General features: G+C 61.0%; 3 protein-coding genes across 3 annotated transcripts; all 3 read right to left on the bottom strand.

Annotated features, from left to right (window-relative positions):
- Nucleotides 1-22: 22 nt before the first annotated feature.
- CHLRE_09g403650v5 (uncharacterized protein) lies at nucleotides 23-7,793 on the bottom strand. The gene is made up of 9 exons (XM_043066121.1): nucleotides 7,363-7,793; nucleotides 6,759-7,171; nucleotides 6,360-6,483; nucleotides 4,252-6,184; nucleotides 3,808-3,960; nucleotides 3,483-3,662; nucleotides 3,205-3,321; nucleotides 2,747-3,064; nucleotides 23-2,511 (listed from the first exon to the last, which is right to left on the bottom strand). The coding sequence occupies exons 2-9, from the start codon at nucleotides 7,084-7,086 to the stop codon at nucleotides 2,491-2,493; spliced, it is 3,174 nt and encodes a 1,057-aa protein (XP_042920749.1). The 5' UTR covers nucleotides 7,087-7,171; nucleotides 7,363-7,793; the 3' UTR covers nucleotides 23-2,490.
- A 5,718-nt stretch (nucleotides 7,794-13,511) lies between these two features.
- CHLRE_09g403700v5 (uncharacterized protein) lies at nucleotides 13,512-17,623 on the bottom strand. Its single transcript, XM_043066122.1, has 7 exons — nucleotides 16,950-17,623; nucleotides 16,689-16,761; nucleotides 15,966-16,287; nucleotides 15,719-15,871; nucleotides 15,169-15,536; nucleotides 14,517-14,891; nucleotides 13,512-14,352 (listed from the first exon to the last, which is right to left on the bottom strand). The coding sequence occupies exons 3-7, from the start codon at nucleotides 16,273-16,275 to the stop codon at nucleotides 14,236-14,238; spliced, it is 1,323 nt and encodes a 440-aa protein (XP_042920748.1). The 5' UTR covers nucleotides 16,276-16,287; nucleotides 16,689-16,761; nucleotides 16,950-17,623; the 3' UTR covers nucleotides 13,512-14,235.
- Nucleotides 17,624-19,419: 1,796 nt separating this feature from the next.
- On the bottom strand, nucleotides 19,420-24,663 carry CHLRE_09g403750v5 (uncharacterized protein). Its single transcript, XM_043066123.1, has 7 exons — nucleotides 24,181-24,663; nucleotides 23,893-23,998; nucleotides 23,556-23,613; nucleotides 23,103-23,242; nucleotides 22,463-22,882; nucleotides 22,131-22,262; nucleotides 19,420-21,599 (listed from the first exon to the last, which is right to left on the bottom strand). Exons 1-7 carry the CDS (start codon nucleotides 24,486-24,488, stop codon nucleotides 21,522-21,524), a joined length of 1,242 nt encoding a protein of 413 aa, XP_042920747.1. The 5' UTR covers nucleotides 24,489-24,663; the 3' UTR covers nucleotides 19,420-21,521.
- Nucleotides 24,664-25,964: the final 1,301 nt, after the last annotated feature.

Raw genomic sequence — 25,964 nt, 5'->3', positions numbered from 1 at the left:
ATGTGCCACGACCTGAGGTCGCAGGGTACCAAAATTACATCGAACCGCTGCCTTGCCGGCGTGCCCAAGGGCGGAGCTAGCAGGGCCCTCGCCCCCCCAGTCCCCCCCCCCCTCGTCCAGGCGCCGCGCCCCACCCGCACGGAGCGGCCACCATCCAGCGACGGGACCGCCTTCGCCCTGTGCGTTAGTGCCCACTCGGGGGCGGGGGCGGGGTTTGGGGTTGCGCCACCAGCAAACCCAGGCCAACCCACTCGCCCAGGCAGCAAAAACGCACAGCGTTGTGTCCTGCCCCATACGCCTGTGACCCCTGCCCCGGAACTGGCTCCGCCTGGATGGACGTCTTTGCAATCGCTATCCGTTACCTGAAGCACATGTGTTGACTTCTGATCGTCCTTGGCCTCTCGTTAGCATATCATCATCTAACAGCACCAGCATCCAGACGCCCGGTTCACCAGAAAACAGCGGCCAAGATTGCCACAGATGAAAGACGCGAACCTGACACCAGCCTGAGCATACGTAGGTCCTGGCAGCATTCGATGGCCCCTGCGTGCTTGCACGCTCAGGTTGTCCTCTCTTGTAATACCGCAATCATACGTACGTTCTTACCGCGTAAGAGTTTATCCCCGCTCCACCTACTACGCACGTAACGCCGTCGTGCAAATCCGCATCATCAGGTATACACCTGTCTGACAGTGCCTGTCAATCACAAGGGAGGTTGCTCGGGTGCATCCTGTCCAGGAAGGCTTGCCCCCTGTATGCGCACGGCTTAAAGGCGGCCAATCTGCCCATGCGTGCAGTACAGCCACACCCGTGCACACATGATACGGTTTCGATTCCTGCTTACGTACATTTACACACCAGTCCCACAGCTTGCAGTCGCAGAGGTAACCAGTCAAGGCACTCCCTTGCTGTGGCCAGGCCCCTGAACGTGTATACTGCCGACAGAGCTCTTGGTGGCATTAAAACCCACCGTGCCATATTGCATGCCACGGTGCTACTCCCCGCTTGTCCACCGCTTCGGGGCATTCAATCACCGCATTACCAATCCGTTACCTGAATCATCTGTTAATTTATGAGCATCCTCGGCCCCCCTCGTCCAGGCGCCGCGCCCCATGTATGCCTACCCACTACTACCCTCCCCCCCACTACCCTGCTTAGTGATTTTAGCCGCCCCTACTCTGGCTAGGATACAGCCGTAAACGTTCGACAAATGGTTAAATGGCTGCGGCTCTCACCGCCCACGTCTGAGAGTCAACCGTAATAGTGAAACCCCGAACTCAATCCAGCCCCCCATGCACAATCATATCCGGGCTTTGCTTAGGCTTGGCTTTCCTTCTCCTATGGCTAGGAAGAAGTGACCCCTCAACCATAAATCACAACAATACCTTGATCCCCGGACACAGTGTTCCCTCGTTGTGCCATGCTTCCTTTGCCCTGCTATCAACCCGTCGCAAAAGGCGTGATGTAGTGTAGGCTCAGGCCACTCAGCCCATAGGGGAAACCCAAACCTCCTTCGCCATGCCCCTGGGAGTTGGGGGCGCACCCGTGGGGCGCACCCACGCAAACCCATTACGATTGCCCTCGCCTATCGTGTGTCACGAGCGCATACAAACGCGCACCGCATACGCGCAGTGGCACTGCAGCTATGGTGACTGTCCGCCTCCCAGGTCATGACCTATTACATCAGCGTTCAGATAGGCACAAAAGACATAAAGCAGGATATAGGTCCTGCTGTTGCGTAGTTGGTAAATTAGTAAAGGCAAATAAAGGACATCACGAGATTTGAGGAATAAGCGCATATCTAATGCTTCTCAGGCCCATGGCGCCAAAGTGCAAAAAGCGCTCACTCCTGATGGCTGCCCATAGCTGCAGCCCACGCACGCACGCACACACATATTCGCACCATTGAGTCAGTCAGCTTGCTGCCCGCACCGCAAAACGCTGTAGTGCTGTCAGTATCTCACGGCAGGCACAGAGCGCGCGGCGTGCACCCACGCCAGAGCTCTGCCAGTGCCAGCATCGTTCGCACCCGAGGCTGTCGCACACGGTTACGTGGGTGTCGATTGCCCAACAACAGGTCGATGCATCCCCCTGCCATGTATGTTTTATGCGTGCCATCACCGTGCCTCTCACTCGCTCAAATCCGCAGAAAAACGACATTTTGCGGCGCGAAACAATACCCTAGTGCTTGCTCCACGTGCTTGCTCGCACGAACGAGTTCAGTCCGTGCAGCCATATGGCAGTTGACGCGGTTACTGCCAGCCCGGTACCAGTAAATCAGACCTCCAGACCACCCGGTGTCCTTGCATCGTTCGCTGCATGTCCGCATGGCATGCGTAGGGCATGCCTGTTCCTGCTGTGCCCTGCCTGCCAACTGCCCATGCTGAAGACCGAGTTGAGGCCGCCGCCGCCGCCAGCGGGCCTCTCCCTCTTTGCGTGGACCTCCGCAGCACTTATGTGCTGACCCCGCCCGCTTGCTACCCGCGCTGTTCAGGGCTTAATGTCTTGCTCCTGTGTGCAGTAGAGCGAGCAAACGCAGCGTGCAGACAGTCAGTGGCTGCCACAACCAGGCGCTCGGCCGCAGCGGTTTGCAAGGTGGCGCACCCGACCCAGGCACCCCCGAAACGCCTCCAGCCGAGCCGGCTCAATATGCACATGCACGTACATAGGCCGCAACCATGATGCCCCAACCCCTTCAAGCTCAGGACCCGCGCCTTTCGCCCACCACCTGCACCCGCCAACTCACCAGCGACTTCTGGATCCATGGGTGCTGCAGCAGCTGTGGCACGGTGGGCCGGTTGAAGGGCTCTATGTCCAGGCACGACTGCACAAACGTGCGTGCCTCCTGGCTGACACCGCCCGGGTACGCCAGGGCCTTGGCGGGCGGCGCTGCCTCCCCGGCCGTGGGGCGCGCGGGCGGGCCGCCGGGGAAGGGCGTGAAGCCCACCAGCAGCTCGTACATGAGCGCCCCCAGGCTCCACACGTCCACGGCCGGCGTGTAGGCCATTACCTCATTGTCCTTGTTGTCGTCGGGCCCGCGCTTCAGCGGGCACACATTTACCTCCTGTGTTTGGTGAATGGATCTTGGATTCAGGCCCGGCCGGTTCACCCAAGCACTTTCTTCAAGCCCACGTGTCCTGCATCATCAGTCCCCACAGCCACCCCCGTCCCCCGTCTCGCGCTTTCCGCCCCGCCTTCACGCACCGGCGCCATGTACTCGCGCGAGCCGGTGCGCGTCACCGCGCGCTCCTCGTGCAGGCAGATGGACACGCCGTAGTCGCACACCTTGAGCTGCCAGTCCTCAGTGAACAGCAGGTTCTCCTGTGGGCAGCATGTGTCGACAGGGGCGGTGTGTGGCTGGGCAGTAAGCGAAACTCTCGTGCGGGCGGCGGTTTACCATGCCCGTTTGGCCACCACAACATAGGCAGCAGCTGAAGAGCAACATGCAAGCATGCACTCAGCAACCAGCTGTGAGCACGCACCGGCTTGATGTCTCTGTGCACGATGCCCTTGCTGTGCAGGTGCTGCAGCACGTTCAGCAGTGGCAGCAGCACCAGGTGCATGGCCTGGAACTCCGTCATGCGGCCGCCCAGCTTGCGGCGCACGCGGTCCAGGCTGCCGCCGCGCACGTACTCCTGCACCATCACCAGGATATCGCCCTCCTGCGCATTCAAGACCACGAATACGTCATCAAGTCAGCGTGGCTGTGCTGCTGCGCTCGACTGAGTCCCGTTCCAACACAGCAGGCAGCGCATCTTCCCGTGGCGCTGCTGCGCGTGTTGCTTGCGCGCACAGCACACTTCGCACCTTAAACGCCGCAATCAGGTGCACGATGGACGGGTGGTGCAGGCGCGCGTGGATGTCCAGCTCGCGGAGCACCTGGTGCCGCAGGAAGGTGGACAGCCCCATGAGGTTGTAGGCCTTGAGGACCACGTCCGTGTCCGAGTGCGTGCAGCTGGCCTGTGGAGTCAGACAGAGGTTGGGGCTTGTGGTCACGAGAAGCCAACCAACAGGTGCGGCGAGGCTTGGAATGAGATGTTGAGGAGGAGCGGCTGGTAGCGGTACATATTGCGTTCGCTTGGGTGCAGTTTTGGGAGTACAGCCGTTCGGCAAACCGGTCAACCCCCGTGCCCTGCCTTGCTCCAGTTCAGACTACCGTAGTTCTGCCCCAAACCGTCAGGCATCCCCCAGGTCAACATGCGCCTCCAGTCCTTCTTTCCCTTACGCTCACTGGATACGCATCGCGCCCACCTTGTAAACGCTGCTGGCGTAGCCCGCGTACAGCTTGCGAACAATCTTGAAGTCTCCCACGCCCCAGGCCGCAGGCGAGCGCAGCGACATGGCGGGCGGCGCCGCCGATGACAGGTGCACCCGCCCGTCCTTGGGCACCGGCCGCGACACGAAGGCGCCGGGCACCGGCAGCGTATAGGGCGAGCGCGGCGTCAAGGCGCCCGAGCCAGCAACAGGAGCAGCAGTGCCTGAGGCAGCAGCGCCTGCAGTCGCAGCCTGTGGCTGCAGCTTGGTCTGCACGGCGTGCGGCGGGGCAGCAGCCGGCGGCGCGGCGCGCTCGGGCGACTGTACGTGTGATTGGTCCATCAGAGACGGGTCCTTTGATGCGCTTGACGCCTTTGGCGGTGCCTTCGCGTCGGTCGGCGACGTCATCACAAACGGCGGCGCAGGGCCAAGGCTGGCAATGCACTCTGTGCCGGGGCTGACCACGGGGCTGAGGCGCGTGCTGCTGCCGCTACCCGCGCTGAAGGCCGACGCCGCCGCGGCAACACCCGCCGGCATCTGTGCCGACCCAAGGCTGGTGTTGGACGCTGGCCCGGGTCCTGGAAACTTTGCAGAAATCTCTGAGCCGGCTGAGCCGGCGGACGCCGCCACCGATAGGCCCGCTGAGGGCGGCGACAACGGCACCTGCACCGACAGCGCCGTCGCGGCCCGCAGCGGCTCGGGCCGCGTGGGCAGGAGGTCCTCAATCGCCTCGTCCCCGTCGCTACCGCCAGCAGCAGTGGCGCCGGCGCCCTCCGCCTCGCCCTCCTCAATGCCCTCCATGCCGGGCTCCCCCTCGTCCACGTAGAAGTCAGCATGGCCAGCCGCCTCCGTCGCCAGCTGCTGGCGGCCCACGGTGTTGCTGTCGGCGATGATGCTAGCGGCCGCGGTGGCAGCATTCTTCAGGCGCGGCAGCGGCGTCTCCGGCGCCGGCACTACCAGCATCGACATCTCGCTGCGGCGGCGGTTCTGCGGCGCGCGGCGCGCGTCCGCTGCCGCTGCCGCGGCGGCAGTGGACGCCTGCGGCTGCGGGCTCAGCAGCGGCGCGGGCATGGGGCGTAGGTGGCTGGGCCCGTGCATGTGCTGATTCAAGCTGTGGCTCGAGTTGTGGTGCGTCAGAGGGGGAGGGTGCGGCGCGGAGCCTCCGCCCGCGAGCTGCTGCTGCTGGTGGTGGTACTGGTTTGCGTAGGAGCCAACAGACACCTCGCGGTCGCGTGGCGACGTGGAACTTGGGCCGGCGGATAGCGTGGGCAGCGGGCCGCTAGTAGACGGGGGTACCTCGTCCTCCTCGCGAGTAAATGCCGGCTCGTCACGCGAGGAGAATTGGGCGGTGGGGCCGGAGTAATGAGCGCTGCTGCCAGGTGGACTTAGCGCACCGCTGCTAATAGAGCCGAATGCGGGGTTCGAGGCTGGCAGCGAGTGCAGGCGGTGGAAGCGCTCGGGCCTGCCGCCTGAGCCGCCGCCAACGCCGCTTGGAGACAATGCGCCGCCCTCGCCTACGCTAGTGGGCGCAGAGATGGCTGCGGCACTGGGGCCATTGGGGCTGAGCGGCGCGCCCGAGCCACCGCTACTAATGGAGGCGGGCGAGTGATCCGCCACCACGTCCAGAGTAGTGGCGCGGCGCATGCGCGGCGACGCCTCCCGCATGCTGCGGACCGAGGTCACCGTGGGCGGGCGCGGCGAGGTGCCGTCCCCGATGCCGCCGCTGCTCACTCGTTGCTGCGGTGCGCCTCCGCTGCTGCCGCCGCCACCGGCAGCACCGGCTGCTGCTGGAGCCGCCGCGCCCGCATCGCGCAGGCGCAGGCCGCCAGTGAGGCTGGGCAGTGAGAGGGGTGCCGAGTCGCCTGCCTTGCGCAGCGCCCTGTTCGCTATGTGGCGGGCCAGGGGCGTGGCTGTAGCGGTGCAAAGCGGGCTGCGGTGCACCAAGGAGGGGGCAGCAATGTGGGCAGCTTTTGGGAGTGCATAACGCACAGGAGGCACATCGATGCGAGCGAGTGCTAGGCCTTTGCGTAATTTGCATGGCAATGCGCGAGCGAGAGGAACAAATATACATCAGCAGCCGCAGACGGCAAGGCCAAGCAGCGCACCTGGGCAGCTGCATGTTGCCCTGGGACTGCCTGCCGATGGGTGACGCCAGCTTTTGGTGCGGGTGCACGGTGCCCGCCACAGAAGGAGGCGCCTCGCCATGACCGCCTCCGGTGCACGAGGGACCTGCAGGGTATGGGCGCATTGTCAGGCAGGGGTGCGTGACGTTTGGTACGGTCGGCCAGGAGTGCCACAGGCCTCGTCCGGACGAGCGATGGGCACCCAACAGCACAGCGCACGTTAATCTCAAGCGATGCTCGAGCAATTCCGGGTAGCGGCGAAGCGTCGAGACATGCGCCCCTAGAGCACGACTCGAGAGAAGGAAGCCATCGTAATGTATGCCGCGCCGCGACTCCCAGTCCCAACCATTCACCTTCGCTTTCGCTGAGCGTCGCACTTACCGCGGGGCGTCCCTGATGCAGATGGACCAGGCGAGTCTAAGGGACCATACATGGCCCGAATTGCGGCCGTAGAGGTGCCAGGCAGCGCACGCCCGTCTCCAGACCCTCGGTAAGCTGGCTGCGCCCAGGTCCTGCCGTCGTCCCCATGATTATCTACTGAGTTAAGTGCCAGACGCAAATCAGCGGGGAGTTCCTCGGAGTTTTGACTGCTGAGTGCCCCGAGCGGAACAACGGATGCTGTCGCACTTCCGCGTGGACTGCCTGATTTGCTTTGCTTTGGCTTCTCGCCAAACCCAAGCGCTCCCATCGCCTTCTTTACTATCCCCATCTCCCCGACGAGTGGCTTTCGTCGTTCCGCGGGCTGGGAGAAAGGCACCAGCAGCAAGTCCGTCAGCAAGGCCTCCAGAGCATTCCTGTAGCACAGTAGATGGGTGACACAGCAACGTGAACGCGCAAAAGAGCCTCAAGTACATACCAGCGCAAGAGCGCACCACCTAGATTTTTATATGAGCTATCAAGCATTCGTGCTAGCAGCTGCAATATTATTCATAGCAGCTGCGCATCGCTGCTGAACTGTTTGCGCAGAGCCTGGCGCAGGGCCCACCTGCGGTCAGGACTCGCTCCGCCAAGCCGCTGCAGTACTTGAAAATTATTTGACACTATACGCGATGAGCTTGCTCGTGTTTGGAGTGGTCGGGTTTTCACCAAAAAAACGGAAGGTCAACTTTGACAGTCAGGGCAGCTTCTAGCCGTTATGGATTTGCAATAAGTGAGAAGCCAGCAGTGGGTATAAGACCCGGTGGTGCCGGGCTCGCGGGTATGGAGACTTGCCACAATGTGTCCCAGCACCTCATCCTTCTGCCCCGCGGTTTGGCCCGTTTTATGCGCCGTGCCATACTTGATAAAGATGGTTGCGCTTGCAAGTGTCTGCAGATTACTTCATTGTCACAAATCTCGGGGCAAACTGCTCAAAGTGAGAGTCTTTGCGCATTGTGTGCGCGCGCACGGGCAGGTTTTGTCCGCCCGCCCCAAGGACCAAGGACTGCTAAAACTATAAGGGTGTGTGCCATATATTCGCGCTGTGCGTGTGTGCTGCGGCCTGGACGATTCCCGGCACTCCGGTGCCTAGGCTTGTGGCGTTGAGGCACAGCGGTGGGGCTCTGGCGGGTTGAGGCTTGGCTAGGACTCACGGTGCACAGAGTCACACGGACTTTGACCGCGGGAGGGTTTGCAGCAAAGTCGGGGTTGGTGGAGTCAAGTTGGGCCCTGATAGCATGTGATGGCTCGGCGTCCTCGGGTGCTGGGACTGTCCCCTCTGTAACATCCGCATTCATATATTCGGCGCAGCAGCAAAGGGGAACGGCAAGGCGGGCAAGTCGCCCTGTCTGGCGTGGCTGGCGCAGACAGATCCGGCGCCTCGGGCTCTCTCCTGAAGTTCCGGACACAAGCTACGCAGCAAGGCCATTGCGGGACCGCCACGGTAACGTGCTTTGCCACCTTCCCTCGGCAGCTGCCACGCTAGCTGTGTGGGATGCCATGTGCCACTCAGCTAGGAACTAGGAAGACAGGCGGCCGTGGTCGTGCGCCGGGCCCCGCCGCCCCAGTCAGTGGTCGACCCACAGCCTCGCTGGCCCATCGCATACTCCCACCCGTGCATAATCCAGAACGGATTACTGTGTTGGGTGCGGTCGGCAGGAAACTGGAGGGAGTGCCAGGGCACTCAGTCACCTTTCAGGTCGCCCGGACTCGGTGGCGCACTCGGTGGAATCGGTGGCATAACAACACAAAACAGTCACGCGCAGGCGACAAAACATAACTTATTCCAAGAAACTTAGGGTGATGACGTAGTTTCGGAACCTTTTGCAACAATGTGGCGTGGGCGCAGCCCACTTGTTCCCTTGACTGGGAATGGCGGTGGACTGGGTGGGAGCATGGGCACCGTACACTGTGCACTTGGGCGAGTGCGGCGTGCCTTTGTCGTGTCCTGTACCACCTGTCTTTTTGCCACGGTATTGCTTACCGTGTCCGGAAAGGTGGGAACAACCTTCTCCCCTAGTTTGGGCTGGTATTTACAATGGCCCCTCCCTTCGCCCCTGCCCCTCCCCTTCCTGCAACCCCACCACACAGCACATCCACAACATGCTGCACGACCGCACCGGCTTCCAGGACTGGCTGGCGGTGCCCGGGGCGAGGGAGCAGCCGCCCGCGTTCACGGCCAGGTGCGTACTGTGCGTGTGTGTGTGTGTGTGTGTGTGTGTGTGTGTGTGTGTGTGTGTGTGTGTGTGTGTGTGTGTGTGTGTGTGTGTGTGTGTGTGTGTGTGTGTGTGTGTGTGTGTGTGTGTGTGTGTGTGACTACGGTTTCCACGGTTATTCTGCCAGATCACGTGAATCGTGTATCTGGTATAACCAACGACAGGGCTCTCAATCGAGGGCTGCCGTGACCTGGCGTTTCCCCGGCAGAGCGCAAACAGCTCTGGAGTCCACAGGGCAACTCACTCCGACCCTTCACCGCGCCAGTAATCCTTGCGGAATTACTACCGGTGTAACAACCTCAGACCCAGCGGGCGAGCTACCTCTCAAAGACCAGGCGGGCAGAAGACAAAAACAGCAAACAAAACAAAACACGCAGCACGCGACAGCACGCGAGAGCACGACCACAGTGGCTGTGGGGCTGAGTCCTACGACCCCGCAGCCTGCACAACCTCAACCGCAACCTAACCAGCTCTCGACGCCAGGGCAGACAATGCCTAAGGGCAGCCACAAACGCGTCTGGCCACTAGGCCGGTCCAGGCCGTAAGGCCCGGGGTGTTGCAGCACCCAATACACCCTCTCAGGCATAAAACCCCGCAAACCTGGCCCTGCTCCCACGGGCGTAAAACAAAAAAACCTTCGCCTGCCCACTAAGCTCCCCCGCTGACCCGCTCGTATGCCACTGCTTCAGTGGCTCATGTTAGTGCTCACGCGCTTCTCCTAAGGGCTGATCCCTTTCAAGCCTCCAGCTCCATAGCTTGCGGCATCGCGCACAGCATTTCACCGTTCACCACCGCCAGGATGGGGTGAGTGGCGTCAACACCATACATCCCAGCCCTTTTGGGGCACGCCGAGCTGCGCGAACTGCATCAGCCGCGACCAGAAGTCCGCGACTGCGCGAGCGCACGCAAGCTCGACGGGGTTGACGCCTGGCTGCGGCGGCGTCAGCTGTGTGGGCGGGATCTCGTCAAGATCGGGTTCCGCCTCCGCTGCACCTGCCACCGCAGCCTCGGGAGCTGCTGCCGCCGCCGTCTGAATTCCCAGGGCCGCTGCGGCGCGCGTCATCCCGCGCAGCCGCACCCGGCCATGTTCTGTGGCGGCCAGCGCCGCCATCACCAAACACACTGCTGAAAACCCGGCGGCGCCTGGACCAGCCACAGCTGGGCTTGGCTGATGGGAGCCGGACCGGGGTTGTGTGTGTGTGTGCGGGCGGCACTTGCTCGGCAACGGGCAGCGTTGCCTGCAGGCGGTCGTACCATGGAGGGCTCACGTGCTCACCAAGCAAGTCCAAGTGTGCAACCACTGCGGGACGGTGTGGGTGAGTCTACTTTGCGGGCGGGCGGCTGGCTGGGTGATGGCTGGGTGGCTGGGTGACGGCTCAGTGGGGCTCAGTGGGTGACGGCTGGCTAGGTGACGGCTCAGTGGGGCTCAGTGGGGCTCAGTGGGGCTCAGTCGTGGGCTCAGTGGGGCTCAGTGAGTGACGGCTGGGTGACGGCTCAGTCGTGGCCTCAGTGGGACCCACTCACTCTACCCTCCCGACGGTGCAGGGACGTGACGTCAACTCCGCAACCAACATCCGGCACGCGCTGGTGGAGATGCTGCTGGGGCACAAGCGACCTGCATCGCTGCAGACAAGCGGCGGCGGCGGCAGCGGTGGCGGCGGCAGCGGCAGCGGCGGCGGCGGCGGCGGCGGCGGCGGTGGCGGCGGCAGCAGCGGGGGCGCGTGCGCGCGTCTAACAAGAGGCGGAATAATAATAGTAATCGAAACGCCGGCCCGTAGGGCCTGGCGTGGATTATTGGGGCAAGGCGGGTCAGTGCAGGGGCCCATCCCCTACCCTGCCGCCTCACCACGCAAGGGGGGCCCATATTCCATGATCCTGCGGGCTTTAATTATGCCTCCAGCACTATTGACGGCATGGTGGTGGAGCTTGTGTCCGCAGGTTTTGGCCGCCTTTGGGGACACGATCTTGTTAGCGGAGGGGGCGGGAAAGGCCACGTGGAGGAGGAGAGCGCAGGGCCGCCCAAGAAGCGGCGCAAGCGCGCAGGCTGAGGAGCCGGCGGCTGGCGGTGTCTAGGTAGCGGTCCGCGGTGGGGCTGGCAGGGCATGCGTAGCGGCATGACCGCATGACAAGTAGTGCGGCTGTTGACAACTGTGCTTCGTCTGGCTGCGGTTAGCTCTGCTGTGGCATCGCGATTGCTAGGCACCAGGTTTAGCTATGAGCCTGTGGAAACCGACCCCGGCTGTGTCCGGGCGCGATGAGGTTGTTCGGCCTCAGATTGTGGAGGGGCTCAGCAAAAAAATATAATGGCGGTTCTAGGACAGCTCCGACTATAACCCCCAACTAACTCGTGTACGGCACCCCAACCCCCATCAGCCCTACAGAAGTTGTCGTGGCAGTAGTCGGCAGCTGCACGAGTGTGAGCAGGTAGTTGTACGGCGGCCCGGCTACCTGACTGTAATTGTAGTGGGGTGCTCTGGAAACAATGGTACAGGGGAGGTGACGGACCTCCCCTGCAATGGTATGTCATCTGCTATCCTCACGTCACGGATTCAACCCGCGCCACCTGCTGGGCACGGATGTATCCCGGCTCTGCTTCCGGGGATACGTCTGGACTGAGTAGTTTCGCAGCTCTGCTCCCGCATCTGCGAGTCGAGCTCGTTGGGACGCCTCATCATCTGGAGGGGGGATAGTTGCAGTGCGTTGCTGTTGAAAGGGCGTTGACGGCGTTGGCGCTAGTCGGCAGGCGCGCAAGTGGGAGTGGGCAGTTGAGCGCGCACGCGTGTAGGAAGCTGCGGCAGAGCACGGTGGAGCACGGCGGAGGCTGGCGGTTGGCGCGGCGCGCGCGTGGGAGTGCATACATAATCGCGCGCGTCCCTTCACTTGTAATCCGCATCCATACTCGCGCGCGTGCCGTTTGGGAAGTCGGTGTGACCTGCGTAAAAACTCAGAGAGACGCATGGGGCACGCGCATGGGGCTGCCCCTGTTCCATAAGCTGCCTCTGGGCGCACACGGTTTCACGCGGTTGACAGTTGGGCTCAGCGCGGGTGGGACCCGCCGGAGTGCACGACAGGCGCTGGGGTGCACGCACGGGCGGAGCGCAGGGGCGGCTCGCGAAAACTCGGCGATAACTCGCGGGGGTGGGGTGGGGGGTGGAAACGAAGTGCCAGACCCCACGCCCCGACATCCCCCGGGACGCCCCTTGAGACCGACCCGTCCACGGACGACCGACCCGTCCACGGACCGACCCGTCCACGGACAAAAACTTGTTCAGGGGTTTACCCCCCCCCATTTTATACCAAAGTGGTGTCAATCGACTCCTTTTGACGAGCACTATCACTCCGTGTCATCAGCGGTTCTGAGACTTCGGTCACGGGCGGGACCCTATCCTCGGAAACCCCCTCGACCCAGCTCACCGCTCTCAATTCTCTGCCGCGTGACGAATGGACAATGTGCATCGGAAGCTATCTGACTGTAGTGGCGCACATGGGCAGTTGGCGCTAGTCGGCAGGCGCGCAAGTGGGAGTGGGCAGTTGAGCGCGCACGCGTGTAGGAAGCTGCGGCAGGGTGCGGTGGAGCACGGCGGAGGCTGGCGGTTGGCGCGGCGCGCGAGTGGGAGCGCATAATCGCGCGCGTGCCGTTTGGGAAGCCGCGTGTGTGAGCTGCGTATAAATTCAGAGAGACACATGGGGCTGCCCCTGTTCACGACAGGCGCTGGGGGGCACGCGCGGGCGGGGCGCAGGGGCGGCTCGCAGGAAACTCGCTCGATCGGCGGTAACTCGCCTGAAACTCGCCCAAAACTGGCTGGCGTGAAACCGATCGAGAAGTGGCCATTCTTGTGGGCCCCGCTCCAACTTTGCTAGCGTATAACTGGCTGTGAACATTGTCGTATTTATTGGGACAGTGAACGGGGGTATGCCGCTCCGCGCTCGTTAGCGCAGGGTGCCCCTGCCAGTACGTATATATACGGGATACATATCACATAGCAGGGCAATGAAATGTGTGTTTGCTACAACCCGCCCATCAGCAGATTAGCACCAGTTTTCCACTAGTACATTGACTGTGTGTGTGTGTGCGTGTGTGTGTGTGTGTTAATTGTGTGTGTGTGTGTGTGTGTGTGTGTGTGTGTGTGTGTGTGTGTGTGTGTGTGTGTGTGTGTGTGTGTGTGTGTGTGTGTGTGTGTGTGTGTGTGTGTGTTAAAGAGCACAAGGAAAGCATAGCGCAAAGACTGTGTGTGTGTGTGAGAGAGAGAGTGTGTGTGTGTGTGTGTGTGTGTGTGTGTGTGTGTGTGTGTGTGTGTGTGTGTGTGTGTGTGTGTGTGTGTGTGTGTGTGTGTGTGTGTGTGTGCGGCACCTGTGGCGGCGGCTGTGATGAGGTGGTGCCGTCACGTGGCCACTGCATCACACTGGCAGCAAGCAAGTGTTGGCGGCGGGGGGAGGGGGCAGGGGTTATGCGGGGTGACGGTACCACACATATTTGACTGCACGCCCTGTGTGCGCCCCATTGGTCTACTGCGGCCTCTCCATGTATGCTTGGCTCATTGGCTCACCACTCACCCCACACGCGCGCGCGCCTTGCCAGCAGCGCCCCCGCCCGTGTCACCTCTCTGGCCCATTGTGCACCCTGGCCAACTATTTACACGCCATAGACAACGGCGTGTACCCCCCTGCCCCGCCATCTCTTTCTGTGTAACCTCTACCTGGCCCCCCATCATTCATCCCCCGTATTCTGCAGTGCTGCATAAATCCTCCAAGTTCTCAAGCCGTTATGCAGTACCCCGGCTTGCCGCTTCCCCCTCATCAGCTGCCCTTGTTCCGTGCCACCGCTCTCTCTTCCCTGCCACGTGTGCAGCATAGTTCCGCCGGCGCCTGACAGCAAACCATTAAACGCAATCAATTACGCATAGTTCTGCATCTCGATTTAGTTAGGACACACATATACAACGACAGCGCATAGCAGCAACACACAAAGGTATCGGGGCACACAAAGGTATCGGAGCTAAGTAACACACATGGGGAGACAGTCTCAATAGGTCCCCTGTCAGTGCGCGGTCCGTCCTCACACGCACCCACACTCCAGGCATCCCTGTTCGATCCTTGCAGATCCTTGGGCCTGCTAGCCACCCTGGGTATTCCCATGTTTTGGGTGCGCTAGCTACGCACGGGGGCTGCACACTACAAGTGACCCAACAACCGCCATTGGGTTGTCACAGGCACATGTCATTGATTCAGCCTGCCCGCAGCATGAAGTCGACTATCAATGTCATGCCGTGGTACTGGAGGTTGCCGTGCTTCCATGGGCTGTTGAAGCTCTTGAGGCCTAGATTGTTGGTCAGTGAGTAGGCCTGGCACACGAGCATTTGCAGAAGAAATGGGTAGATGCAAACAGTAATGCACAGGCAGCCACGCATGAGAGTTATGACAGGTTGCAGCAAGGCATGAGCAAGCAAGGGCAAGCCATGGGCAACATCTTACACCAACCCAAGGCCAGCCATGGCGAAGCCCATACCTGGCCAGCCTGAATGATGAAGGAGTGGCGTGCACTGTTATCAAGTGCCTCCAGGTGGACATGGCTTGGTCTGCCGTCGCGTGGCACCCTCACACAGACCCGCAGGTCGTACGTGTGCTCATCCTGTGGCCCATCTTGGTGCAGTTTCCCTGGTGCTGAGAGGGGTTGATGACGACTCAATGCCTTCTTGAAGTTGTACTTGTTGTTATACGCATACTTAACCAGGTCGCGAATGCGTTTGGTGCAGTCCAGCACAACCTGTTTTGCCCGGCCATCAGAGACGGCCTCGCGCTTCGTTTTCGTCACTGCTGGCAGCTTGCTCGCGACGATGCCACACTCCTCCGTTGACATCACAGTGTCGTAGATGACGAGGCCCTGTGCGCAAGCAAGTGTGCGAATGAGGGACAGTAGGGACAGTTGTCAATCATGCAGCTGTGCCAATCAATGACGGTGCTGCACTACTTTATAGAGAGTCAGATCAGAAGATATAGATCAAGTACCTGCGAATATTATCTTGCCAACTCGTGCCAGCGACAGGGACAGGGGTCTGCTTCAACATGGCTACTGATGAACCGATCACACGACGCCCCCCCCCCCCCGCTGGGCCGCCCGGCCCAGATAGAAACCAATGCAGCAGAGAGGCCAGACACACCTGACACAACGTTTCGTCCGTGAGCATGTTGCCGGATGAATCTGCCACCGGTTTCAGCAGCTTGATGATGACAGACCGGTTATCTGCTGTAGGCACCGTACAGCTGCGGATGAGCGCCAGCCGCTGCATGTCTGCCTCCTGCTGCTCCTGCTCCTGCTCCTCGCCCTCATCCTCATCCTCGCCCTCATCCACACTGCTCTCTGCAACCTCAATCTCGGGGAAGAGCTCGCGCCTGGGCTGCGCACTGCTGCCAAGTCTTGATGAGTAGTGGACCGCCGGCCGGTCCGTGATGGCAGCAGGTGTGGCAATTGAGTCCATCTGCTGGCGAGCCTTGTACGACAGTAGTGGTGTCAATTCAATGCGGCTGCCTGCAAAGGATGGTGGAAGGATACAAGGATGGTGTGTTGGATAGCCGGCGGTGTTGCTGGGTCTCTATCTTGAGCAAGGCAACATGCGACCAAATGGCAGTTGGTACGGTTGACTGTCTTGTGCCTATCTAACGCCCAAATCGCCCTGATCTGTTTATTAAAGCAACGCGCACGCAACACACCAGTAGTTGCACTGGCAGCGGGTGAGTTGTCAAAGGACACCAGGTCCAGTACCGAGTTGATTGTCGCAAGCAGCTTGGCGAGCTGCGCCGTGCTTTGGCTAGCCGCAATCCCTTTCAGGCGGTCCACAGTCCGTGCCGTTAGGGAAGCCACGACTGCAGCACAGTGCCGCAACACACAGAATGTTAGTGCATGCAGCGACAACACAGAGCCAGATGGTACACCCACACCCTGCCCTACCCTCCTTACTGTTGCGATCTTCAGTATCAGTGCCGCTGTATGCCGTGCCGTCATCCTCAGTGAACAGTGGGTTGATGTTGGCGTAGCGAAAGCTGCTGGCGGCCGCCTCAGCAGCTCTGGCCGCCTCCGCAGCCCTGGCGACCTCCGCAGCCCTGGCCGCCTCCGCAGCAGCCCTGGCCGCTTCCGCAGCCCTAGTCGCCTCCGCGGCCTTCGCAGCCCTGCTGGCCCGCCGCTCCCGCTCTGCTGCCTCAGCATCTAAGCGTTTGGTTTGGCAGGTGAGAATACTGTGCCCAGTACGCCTGCAATACCCGCAAGCCATTGCACAGGGGCCCTGCGCACACGATGGGGCGGGTGTTCACGAGTGCTAGCACTTACTTGTTGGGACAGTGCGAGCATACATGAAGCCGGGTGTGGTGAGGGTGCCATGAAGGGGACGGTATATATATGAGGGCATGGGCCCGGCTGGGCCGTTGAAGGCGCATGGCGGGGCCACTAACAGGGCATTAAGCCGGTTGTGTTGAGGCCATGAACGGCGCTAGGGCCATCTCGATGCAGGGCGTTGAGCCGCATGACAACAAAACGCGAAAGGGCGGGGCATCGATCGATCTGTGGCCGTGAGCACGCTGGGCACCCAAGAAGCCAGTTGCTTGCCAGGTGGGCGCCTGATGCAGCCCCGCTCGTGGGGCGAGCGCAACGTCTCTGAACATGCAATTAAGACCAGCAGGCTCTCACCTGCTTGCACTTGGCTCTTGGCGCCTGGTTGTGGAGAGCTCCTTACTTACTTGCTCGATGTGGCACCTGCCGCCTGCATGCATGGCAGGCAAAGAATAAGGAGGAAAGTTGTGTGATTCCGGGCCCTTAACAAAAGCGCCCGGTCCCCAAGCCTGATGCCGTCATCGTCACTGGCGGGCTGGCGCAGCTTTGCTTGAGAAGGCCCCTGGCCACGCACCCCGCCGAATCCCAAGACCAGCAGGCTTTCCTGGGCTTTCTCACCTGTTCCGGCGGTGCCTGCTTCTGCGATCCTTGAAATCCTTAAATCTTTCTGCGTCCGGCCGTTCGTATGCTAGCTTATTGTTCGGCGCGTTGCACCTCAGGCTTGTAGCATATGGCTGCGGCAAAGATTATAACATCAACTGAAAGTAAAGGTTTGCTTATTTGAGTCAAATTAAAGAGCGACTAGAGTTGCTAGGCGACGCTCGGTGGCTGCTCAAATTCATCGGCATCTATCACACTTTCCGCAGCACTTTGCATCTCTTGGGTAAACCTTTATAAAGAATTGAGAAGCGCCCCCCAACTACCTACGTATGCCTTGGAACAAAGCGCACAATCCTGTGCGCGCGATTCAACAGGCGGAATCGTTGGGCGGCGCCATCGCTCGTTCTATACGTAAGCTTCTTTCCAGGGCGCGAGAGCGAGGAACAGCTTATAAGCGCAGCCTCAAACCGTGCTTCCTCTCCACGCGGGATAGTTGCCCTTGCGATACACTACCTGATACACTACACGCCTATGTACTGGAAAATGAATTCGCTTGTAATAGAAAGCGTGCCATCAGTGTTTACATTTGAGTTGCGACTGCGAACCTTTGGCGATCGCCCACAAGCAAGAGCAATCGACGTGAAGAAGTCGCGAAGCTTTATTGCACTGCAATCAGGACCAAGTATATACATAACTGGAAAACTGCTGCGAAATTACTCAGCGCGCGGATATGGAGATTACTCAGCGCCGACTGCTGGACTTCCTGGACCGTCACCGACTGGTCAACCCGCGTGCCCATACATGTTCGTTACCAACCTCCAAAGCCCTTCAGAGCCCTCAGTGCCCTTCAGAGCCCTCAGAGCAGCTCAGAGCCCTCAGAGTCAGAGCAGCTCAGAGCCCTCAGAGCCCTTAGAGCCCTTCACGGCCCTTCACGGCCCTTCAGAGGCCTTTGCAGCTGTATGCAGAGCCCTCCAGAGGCTGAGCGGCTCTGAAACAGCCTATGTCAGAAATGCCAGACCACCCTAAAAGCAACTGGAAGCTGCTTTTTAGCTCTGGATGCCTGCGAAGCAGCTGCAGCAGGAGGACCGGAGCCCCGACCTGCCCCGACGCACCCCTGCAGGGCCTCCTGCAGGCCCCCGACGCACCCCTGCCCCGACGCACCCCTGCCCCGACGTTTACGCGCTGCGTGAATTGAACAAGCGCGGAGCGGCTTACCCCCGTTCACTGTCCCAACAAATACTGTAATGTTTACTGGTAATTATACGCTAGCAAGGTTGGAGCGGGGCCCGCAAGAATGGCCACTTCCCGGTTTCACGCCAGCCAGGCGAGTTACCCAGGGGCGGGGGGGGGGGGGGGGGGGGTAAAAAGCTCAGGTTCTTACCCCCATTTGACCGCGGGGGGGTTTGCAGCAAAGTCGGGGTTGTGGAGTCAAGTTGGGCCCTGATAGCATGTGATGGCTCGGCGTCCTCGGGTGCTGGGACTGTCCCCTCTGTAACATCCGCATTCTTACCCCCATGCTCAATATTACAGAGCTTTAGGAGAGCATTATGCACGTGCTTTAGTTTTTTCAGGGGGGTCTGGTGAGGAAAGTTCTGGCCGCCAAAGTTGGGGGCTCGGTCGTCGTCCGGGGTAAAAGGGGGATCCATTCTCGAAAGTTGGTCCGCCACTCCGCCGGGTTTCGGGAGCCCATCCTGGCGGATTTCGGGAAGCGCCCCACAAGCAGAACTAGGGGCCAAACGCAGCGTTACGAGGCCCATATGTGCGTATGACGTAATGAGCACAAACAAAGCGTGAGAAGGCTGCGTTGCGCGTTTGGGCGTGGACATGTCGGGACATGCCTCCACGTTCAACACAGGCGCACTGACACAGCTGGGCTCTGAAGCGCTGGTGCGCATGAGTTCACGTCTAATAAGGCTACCGATGCACATTGTCCATTCGTCACGCGGCAGAGAATTGAGAGCGGGGTGAGCTGGGTCGAGGGGGTTTCCGAGGATAGGGTCCCGCCCGTGACCGAAGTCTCAGAACCGCTGATGACACGGAGTGATAGTGCTCGTCAAAAGGAGTCGATTGACACCACTTTGGTATAAAATGGGGGGGGGGGGGGTAAACCCCTGAACAAGTTTTTGTCCGTGGACGGGTCGGTCCGTGGACGGGTCGGTCGTCCGTGGACGGGTCGGTCTCAAGGGGCGTCCCGGGGGATGTCGGGGCGTGGGGTCTGGCACTTCGTTTCCACCCCCCACCCCACCCCCGCGAGTTATCGCCGAGTTTTCGCGAGCCGCCCCTGCGCTCCGCCCGTGCGTGCACCCCAGCGCCTGTCGTGCACTCCGGCGGGTCCCACCCGCGCTGAGCCCAACTGTCAACCGCGTGAAACCGTGTGCGCCCAGAGGCAGCTTATGGAACAGGGGCAGCCCCATGCGCGTGCCCCATGCGTCTCTCTTGAGTTTTTACGCAGCTCACACCGACTTCCCAAACGGCACGCGCGCGCGAGTATGGATGCGGATTACAAGTGAAGGGACGCGCGCGATTATGTATGCACTCCCACGCGCGCGCCGCGCCAACCGCCAGCCTCCGCCGTGCTCCACCGTGCTCTGCCGCAGCTTCCTACACGCGTGCGCGCTCAACTGCCCACTCCCACTTGCGCGCCTGCCGACTAGCGCCAACGCCGTCAACGCCCTTTCAACAGCAACGCACTGCAACTATCCCCCCTCCAGATGAGGCGTCCCAACGAGCTCGACTCGCAGATGCGGGAGCAGAGCTGCGAAACTACTCAGTCCAGACGTATCCCCGGAAGCAGAGCCGGGATACATCCGTGCCCAGCAGGTGGCGCGGGTTGAATCCGTGACGTGAGGATAGCAGATGACATACCATTGCAGGGGAGGTCCGTCACCTCCCCTGTACCATTGTTTCCAGAGCACCCCACTACAATTACAGTCAGGTAGCCGGGCCGCCGTACAACTACCTGCTCACACTCGTGCAGCTGCCGACTGCCACGACAACTTCTACACGGCTGAGGGGGGTTGGGGTGCCGTACACGAGTTCGTTGGGGGTAAGTCAGAGCTGTCCAAGAACCGCCATTATACTATTTATCTCAGCCCCTTTTCCCGTGACCAAGGAACACTTGTCGCTTAAGTTGCTGGGCATGTGAGGGGTTCGGGCAAACAGGCGCAGGCTGACTCCACACTGACAGCAACTTGCGCCCCCGTCCAGTAACTCCGCCACTGATCGCGCTAGCTCTCCTCAACTCGCTAGCGCTTTGGCATTCTGCTGCGCCCTGATTAACTTCTGCCCGCACTTGCTTGCCGCATCGCCTGGTGCCGCCGCGACCGCCACCGCCGTCGCTGCACGTCGTTCGGTTTGCACAACAATATGCCCTACTCCACGGCCCCACAGTGCGGCTCTACTCAGACCTCTTGTGCTTGTCAATGAATGCGAGAAATCAGCTCCACTTCTGTCTCCTCTAGAGAAGCCGCTTCAAGGCGCTTGCGGCTGTAGCTGCCTTCATCACGTACTGCCGCAAGTGGGCCGGACCATACCTGGCTCATTCCAGCCCACCCTTGCCCGGGGACTGTCTCTGTCCAGCCGCACCCCTGACAGCTAGCCCATCCGCACTCCTGTCTCTGTCCAGCTGCCCCCCTAACAGCTAGCCCATTGCAACATTCACAGCTTCAAGCCTTTGGGCAGTACACTCCGTCAGTGTGGAGATGTGATGAACCCATACAACAGCAGTAATATATGTTGGTGTCCGCCCGCGCAGCCAGCAGACGGAAGCTCCGCACCACGTTCTCACACATTACATTATCCCACATGTTTCCCGCATTCTAAATATAAATCCCGAAACTGGCATACTCCCACTACGCTATTCTCTTCTTGAGCAAAGCATGCCTGCTGGCTTTGTTCGCCTGTTCAAACCGCAACAAGCGAATGACTTGTGTCAGCCGCGGCCGTTCGTCCCGACGCTCACACGCGACGCTCATATGCAAACACATGCACTGGCACGACATTGGGTGAAGTCCATCATTGTGCCTCAGGCTTTGGCTTGCGGCCATGCAAGCTCGGGATGTGCTACAACCAGAGATTCTCAGCCAACTAGCACCCAGCCCACTTCCACATTCTCACACATTCTAGAGCGCAGCTCCCCGCCAAGCATCCGTGTATGCTCACGGCCCTGGCCCCTAATGCCCAGGCATAGCTTCCGCCCCCTGGTGGTTGGGCTAGGCGTGTCGAATGGTGCAACCACACGCCCACCAGCAACTGTATCTTACTAAATATCAAAATTGTGACCACGCTGTCGTTGCATGCCAGCGCCAGGCGGCCATACCGAACACAAACACAAGGCACATAACGAACGCTACTTAGACACAGCTACACCTATGTATACAGTAACCTAGAAAGCTCTTAAACCCATCCCCCCGTGTTGCCTTGGCGTGCACCTGTGCACAGCCTTCCAAGAGAGGGCCGGTGTGAAAGCGCCGGCGCAGTGCGGCAGCCCGCGTAGCGCGCGTGGAAGAGCCGGGTCACGCGGCAGGCGCTGCCGCAATAAGCACTCGCGCTGCGCCTGATGCGTCCACATGTCAAGGCAGGGTGCCGGGACTAGGCGGTCCCAGCGGCACGCGTCATGCCGGCGCCGGATCCGCCACCGTCACTCCCGTCATCATCATCGTCGTCAAGCTGTATGGGTGGCGCAAAATGGCAAGTGTGACTGTTTAGTACGGCCTCGCTGTGTTGGTTTTAATTGTGTTTTTCAAGCAAGCTGCATTGCTGTTTTGGAGTGACTTCCGGGATGACTAAAAGTCATAGCTGCAGATACACGGACGGTCATACTGTGGTGTATGGTTGTGGGAACGCGAATTAGTTTTGTCCTAAAGTCATGCACTCCGGCACACCAATGCAGAAAGCAAGGCGACTGCAACGTGAGTACAGCTGCGGTTGTACGACGAAAATAAGGTCTAAAACCGCCCGTGACCCACATAACACCTGGAACAACTGGCAACCGCACTTCCCCCCCTGAGAAAGGCAACGTCTCCCCGCAAGAATTTGAGCAGCTTGGAAGTGTGGGCACCAATTAACCATCACCTAGAAACGACCGCCACGACCCCACTTCCTCCTGCAACCCAAGTACGTTGAAAGCACCCCTTTCCCCTTACTTCCTCCTCCCCCTCCTTCGCCTCCCCCTGCTCCGCCTGCCCCGGGCCCTCTCACCTCAGCGCCGTGCAGCACGCGCTGCGCCACCTGCTCCCAGCTGCGCACGTCGTAGCCCCACAGCCAGGCCGTGATGCCGGCGTCGCGCGCGCCCCAGCAGTCATTGCGCCGGTCGTCGCCCACATGCACCACCTGAGGTGGAGGCATGGCGGTGGTAGTGAGGGCCATGGTGGTGGATCAGTATGTAGGACAAGGGCATCAGTAGTCAGAACGGGCAGGGGGGTTGTTTCAACCATTCCCATGAGAACTAAGACTGAAGAGTAGACCTGACGCCACGTCAGTGGTTGGGTCGGACAGTATGGTTGGCCCGCCCGCTAGCCCGCCAGCCTCACCTGCTCGGGCAGCAGCGGAGAGAAGTCCTCACGTGTGCAGGGGCCCCTGGCGCCCCCGTGGGCGTGGTCGTGCCAGGCCGCACCCGCACGGCCAGCCGAGCTGGCGGCGGCGCGCGCGGCGGGGCTCATGCCCAACACGTGGTAAGGCTGGTGGTGCTGGTGCTGCTGCGGGTGCGAGTCGTGGTGCGGGTAGGGTTGGACGGAGCTGTAGGGGTGCTGGTGCTGGTGCTGGTGGTTGAATTGGTGTTGGTGTTGGTGGTGCTGATACTGGTACTGGGAGTGGTGGTGGTGGTGATGCGCAGGTGTCATGTGGCGCTGGCACAGTGAGGCGGTCGCAAGGGTCCCCTTGGTCACGGCGGCGGCGCTGAGCGCACGGATGGCCGCGTCAAATATGACCGGGTTGGGCTTCTCCGCGTGCACCTGTTTCGAGCAGACGGGACAGGGCAAACTCGGGCAGTTTCAGACCCACGTGAGAAGGCTAATAACACCTTTGCACCCTCCTGCACTGCACCGTAGCTCATCCGCTCAAGCCCTCTGCCCCTGGCTGCATGCCGCTCCGCTCTCCCAATCGCCCGCACGCCTCCTCCCTCGGGCCCCGAGCCCTCCTCCCACCGCCCTCCTCCCTCCGCCCTCGCCGCACCTCCGCCGACACCACCACCTCGTCGAACAGCCCCTGCACCGCCAGGTCTCGCAGCAGTGGCCGCAGCCGTGTGTCGAAGTTGGACACCACCGCCGTCAACACGCCCGCGTCCCGCAGCCGCTGCAGTGCCGCCACCGCGCCTGCGCAGGGGAAGGAGGAAAGATGGGCGGGGGAGCTGGGTGTCGTTAGGGAGGCCACTAGGTAGGCGGGCGAGTCAAGTCGGGTCAGCGGGCAAGGTGGTTGTCGAGGAGCAGCACACAGGCGCGGACAACGCCGCGCATGCAGTGGTGCCGTTCTTCGTCGTTGCACAGCTTTGATAATGTAGGTTAGGTTAGGGTAGGTTGGTTTGAGCAAGGCTAGGTGGACCCAGACTAGCCGTGGCAAGTCACCGAGGCCGGCCCTGTCAACCCCATGGCCCCGCTCCCCCACTCCCCCCTCGGCCCCGAAACCTACCCGGCGCTACACGCCATGCCTCAGGCCGCGAGTAGTACTCGTAGATAGCCTCCGACACCTGTTGGGTCACCGGCATAACAAGGTGTACGCGCGCTTCGCCATGTGCATGTATGTGCCGCTAGCAGTCCGTGCTCTCAGCGCCCTGCAGTGTTGCAAGCCACTCGGCGCGCTGCACGAAATGCAGCCTAAATCAATGGTAACGACATGGTGCTTCCCAGGCTTAGGGCGCAATGTCTTCTTCTCCCGTGAGCAGTGGCCGGAAGTCCTCCCGCACGACACGTTTGGCAGGCACATGCACGCTGTGCGCCTCGTTCCCGCTGCGTTGCTCCCTTCCCACCTCCGGCCGGTCGCAGCCTGTGGAGTTTGCCACAATGCAATGCCAGAAGTCCCGAGCATCGCCCACATAGCGCAGGGATGAAGCCTTCCAGGGCATGTTGTAGGCCCTGCGTGGCCAGGGTGAGTGCAGGGTGTCAGAAGGGTGCCAGCGCCAGAACGCGGGAGCCCGCCAAATTTATGTATTATGTATTATATATATTGCCAAGCGCCACCAAGCGGAGCGCGGCAAGGCCCGCCCACAGCGCGCGGCAGCAGTGGCTTCCAATCAAGAATTCAAGTCCAGCCGCACCTGCGGAAGCGCGACAGCACTTCGCCCTCCTCCAGCATGCAGCCATGAGGCCGCGCATACCGCAAATATACATCGGCAACCTGCTCCGTGGGTATCAGAAAGGTACCGGCTGCGTCCACCAACATCGCCCGGTAGAAAGGCCGATTGCCGCCCAGAGCTGATTCATCTATCTGGGTTATGGCACTCTGTGCTCCCAGAGGCCGAGAGCCCGCCGCGACGGTGTGCAGCGCCGCGGAAAGGCTGATGCCCCGGCCGTTCAGCAGCCGAAAGAGGCTCTGGCCGGGGACTCCCAGCGCAGTATGTGCCATTCTGATTTGTGTGTCACAGCTGTTGAGTCCAACGCGCTAGCAAATGGAGGACAAACTGCAAACGCTTGCATTTGACGCGCGCGTGCTGACGTTGGGTCACAGGCGCGGTCCAGCTAACACGCGCATATGTGCTAAGTCGACCACATATGCAGTTCGCGCGGGGAGCGTGGATGGCGGAGGCATAACAGCAAAAACAGTTGTTGACGTGCCCGGATCTTGGCGGGGGCACGTACCCCATGCATACCCTGTTATCGAGAATGACCCTACACCCCGCCCTGCGCCCACCCGCTTCCCAGACGTGGGCACCTATGCGGTTGATGGCACCGTACGGCACGTGGTCGATCATTTATTGGGGCTTGAGTTCGTGAGTGGCGGTTCGTGCACGTTCGTGCTTGTGTGCAACAGTCGGGCCCTGCGACAGGCGCGCTTCCGATAGGCGCAGAAGCAACTAGCTGCCCTGGGATTGCCCCGGAGTGCGCCCCTGGGCTTGCCAATATTTGTAAGGCGACGGGAGGACAGAAGGCCGCAGGGGTGGGCGAAAGGCCGCAGGCGTGGAGCAGCGTAGAAGTGCTGCCTGGGCGGTGCCGAGCTCAGTGCGCAGGTGCCACCTTGTCCTGCCACCCCAGCCTGGCCTACCCTTCTTACAGTCTTACCCCACACGGCTCCGCAGTTGTGGCTGAGGAGTCAGCCATCCAACAGTCTCCGCATGTACCGTTATCTGCACCAACTATTATTCAGCCGCATACTCAGCACACACTCAGCCCATCCTACCCTGCCTCAGCCCATCCTACCCTGCCTACCCAGACAGGGCGGCCACCGTTGGGGCGTGCTGCCAAGGGCTTGCATCTTTGGGGAGCGGCAAGACAGCCCACAAGGTAGGTCCTCAGGCGAGAAAGATTGGGCATTCCCCGGGGTGCATTCTCGCCAACTGCCCTTTGGGGGGGCCCCTTCTCGCCAGCGGCGGCGGCCTACCCCTGGAAGATGCAAGCCCTGGTGCTGCCTAACTGTCGGTGACATTCAACGCCGGCAGAGGGCGTAACAGCAGGCAACATACGGTACCGAATATGGTGCAAATCCCCTACACAAGGCGCAGTGCAGACCTGTGGCCACAAGGTCCCCCCCTCCCCGACCCCCCCCCATTGGATCCCCCCCGGGTCGGGCCCTAGCTGCATCACTGTGTCACATAAGGGGCACCTGAGGGGGGAGGGGCAAACCGGGCTGCCGCGGCACTGCGCACAGTGCGTCAATGCGTACCTGTAGGGGTTTGATGCAGGGGACAGTGCAAGATCAGTGGAGGTGTTGCCAGACCCGAACGCCCCACCCTAGGCAACATGCGCAACCAAGTGAACCACCGCCGTGGGTCCATGTTTCTCCACACTCGCATGATACTAGCACAACGCTGCGACCGAGCGGCCCAAGCGTGAACCCACGGACGGCGTGGCGCGTGGGGCCGTTCAGAGGGTAGAAGAGTTGGTG

This window comes from Chlamydomonas reinhardtii, chromosome 9 (assembly GCF_000002595.2).
Source record: "Chlamydomonas reinhardtii strain CC-503 cw92 mt+ chromosome 9, whole genome shotgun sequence".
Taxonomy (NCBI): Eukaryota; Viridiplantae; Chlorophyta; class Chlorophyceae; order Chlamydomonadales; family Chlamydomonadaceae; genus Chlamydomonas; species Chlamydomonas reinhardtii.
This window is presented reverse-complemented; position numbering and strand designations above follow the sequence as displayed.

Coding starts and splice junctions, on each gene's coding strand:
- CHLRE_09g403750v5 (XM_043066123.1), bottom strand. CDS start 24,488: ATGGCACATACTGCGCTGGGAGTCCCCGGCCAGAGCCTCTTTCGGCTG. Junction 23,999..24,180: donor GTGCTGTCGCGCTTCCGCAG/GTGCGGCTGGAC, acceptor CTGGCCACGCAG/GGCCTACAACATGCCCTGGA. Junction 22,883..23,102: donor AGGTGGTGGTGTCGGCGGAG/GTGCGGCGAGGG, acceptor TGCTCGAAACAG/GTGCACGCGGAGAAGCCCAA.
- CHLRE_09g403650v5 (XM_043066121.1), bottom strand. CDS start 7,086: ATGGGGATAGTAAAGAAGGCGATGGGAGCGCTTGGGTTTGGCGAGAAG. Junction 6,484..6,758: donor TGCATCAGGGACGCCCCGCG/GTAAGTGCGACG, acceptor CATACCCTGCAG/GTCCCTCGTGCACCGGAGGC. Junction 2,512..2,746: donor CATGGATCCAGAAGTCGCTG/GTGAGTTGGCGG, acceptor TACTGCACACAG/GAGCAAGACATTAAGCCCTG.
- CHLRE_09g403700v5 (XM_043066122.1), bottom strand. CDS start 16,275: ATGGCTTGCGGGTATTGCAGGCGTACTGGGCACAGTATTCTCACCTGC. Junction 15,537..15,718: donor CGCTGCCAGTGCAACTACTG/GTGTGTTGCGTG, acceptor CATCCTTTGCAG/GCAGCCGCATTGAATTGACA. Junction 14,353..14,516: donor TCATCATTCAGGCTGGCCAG/GTATGGGCTTCG, acceptor CTCGTGTGCCAG/GCCTACTCACTGACCAACAA.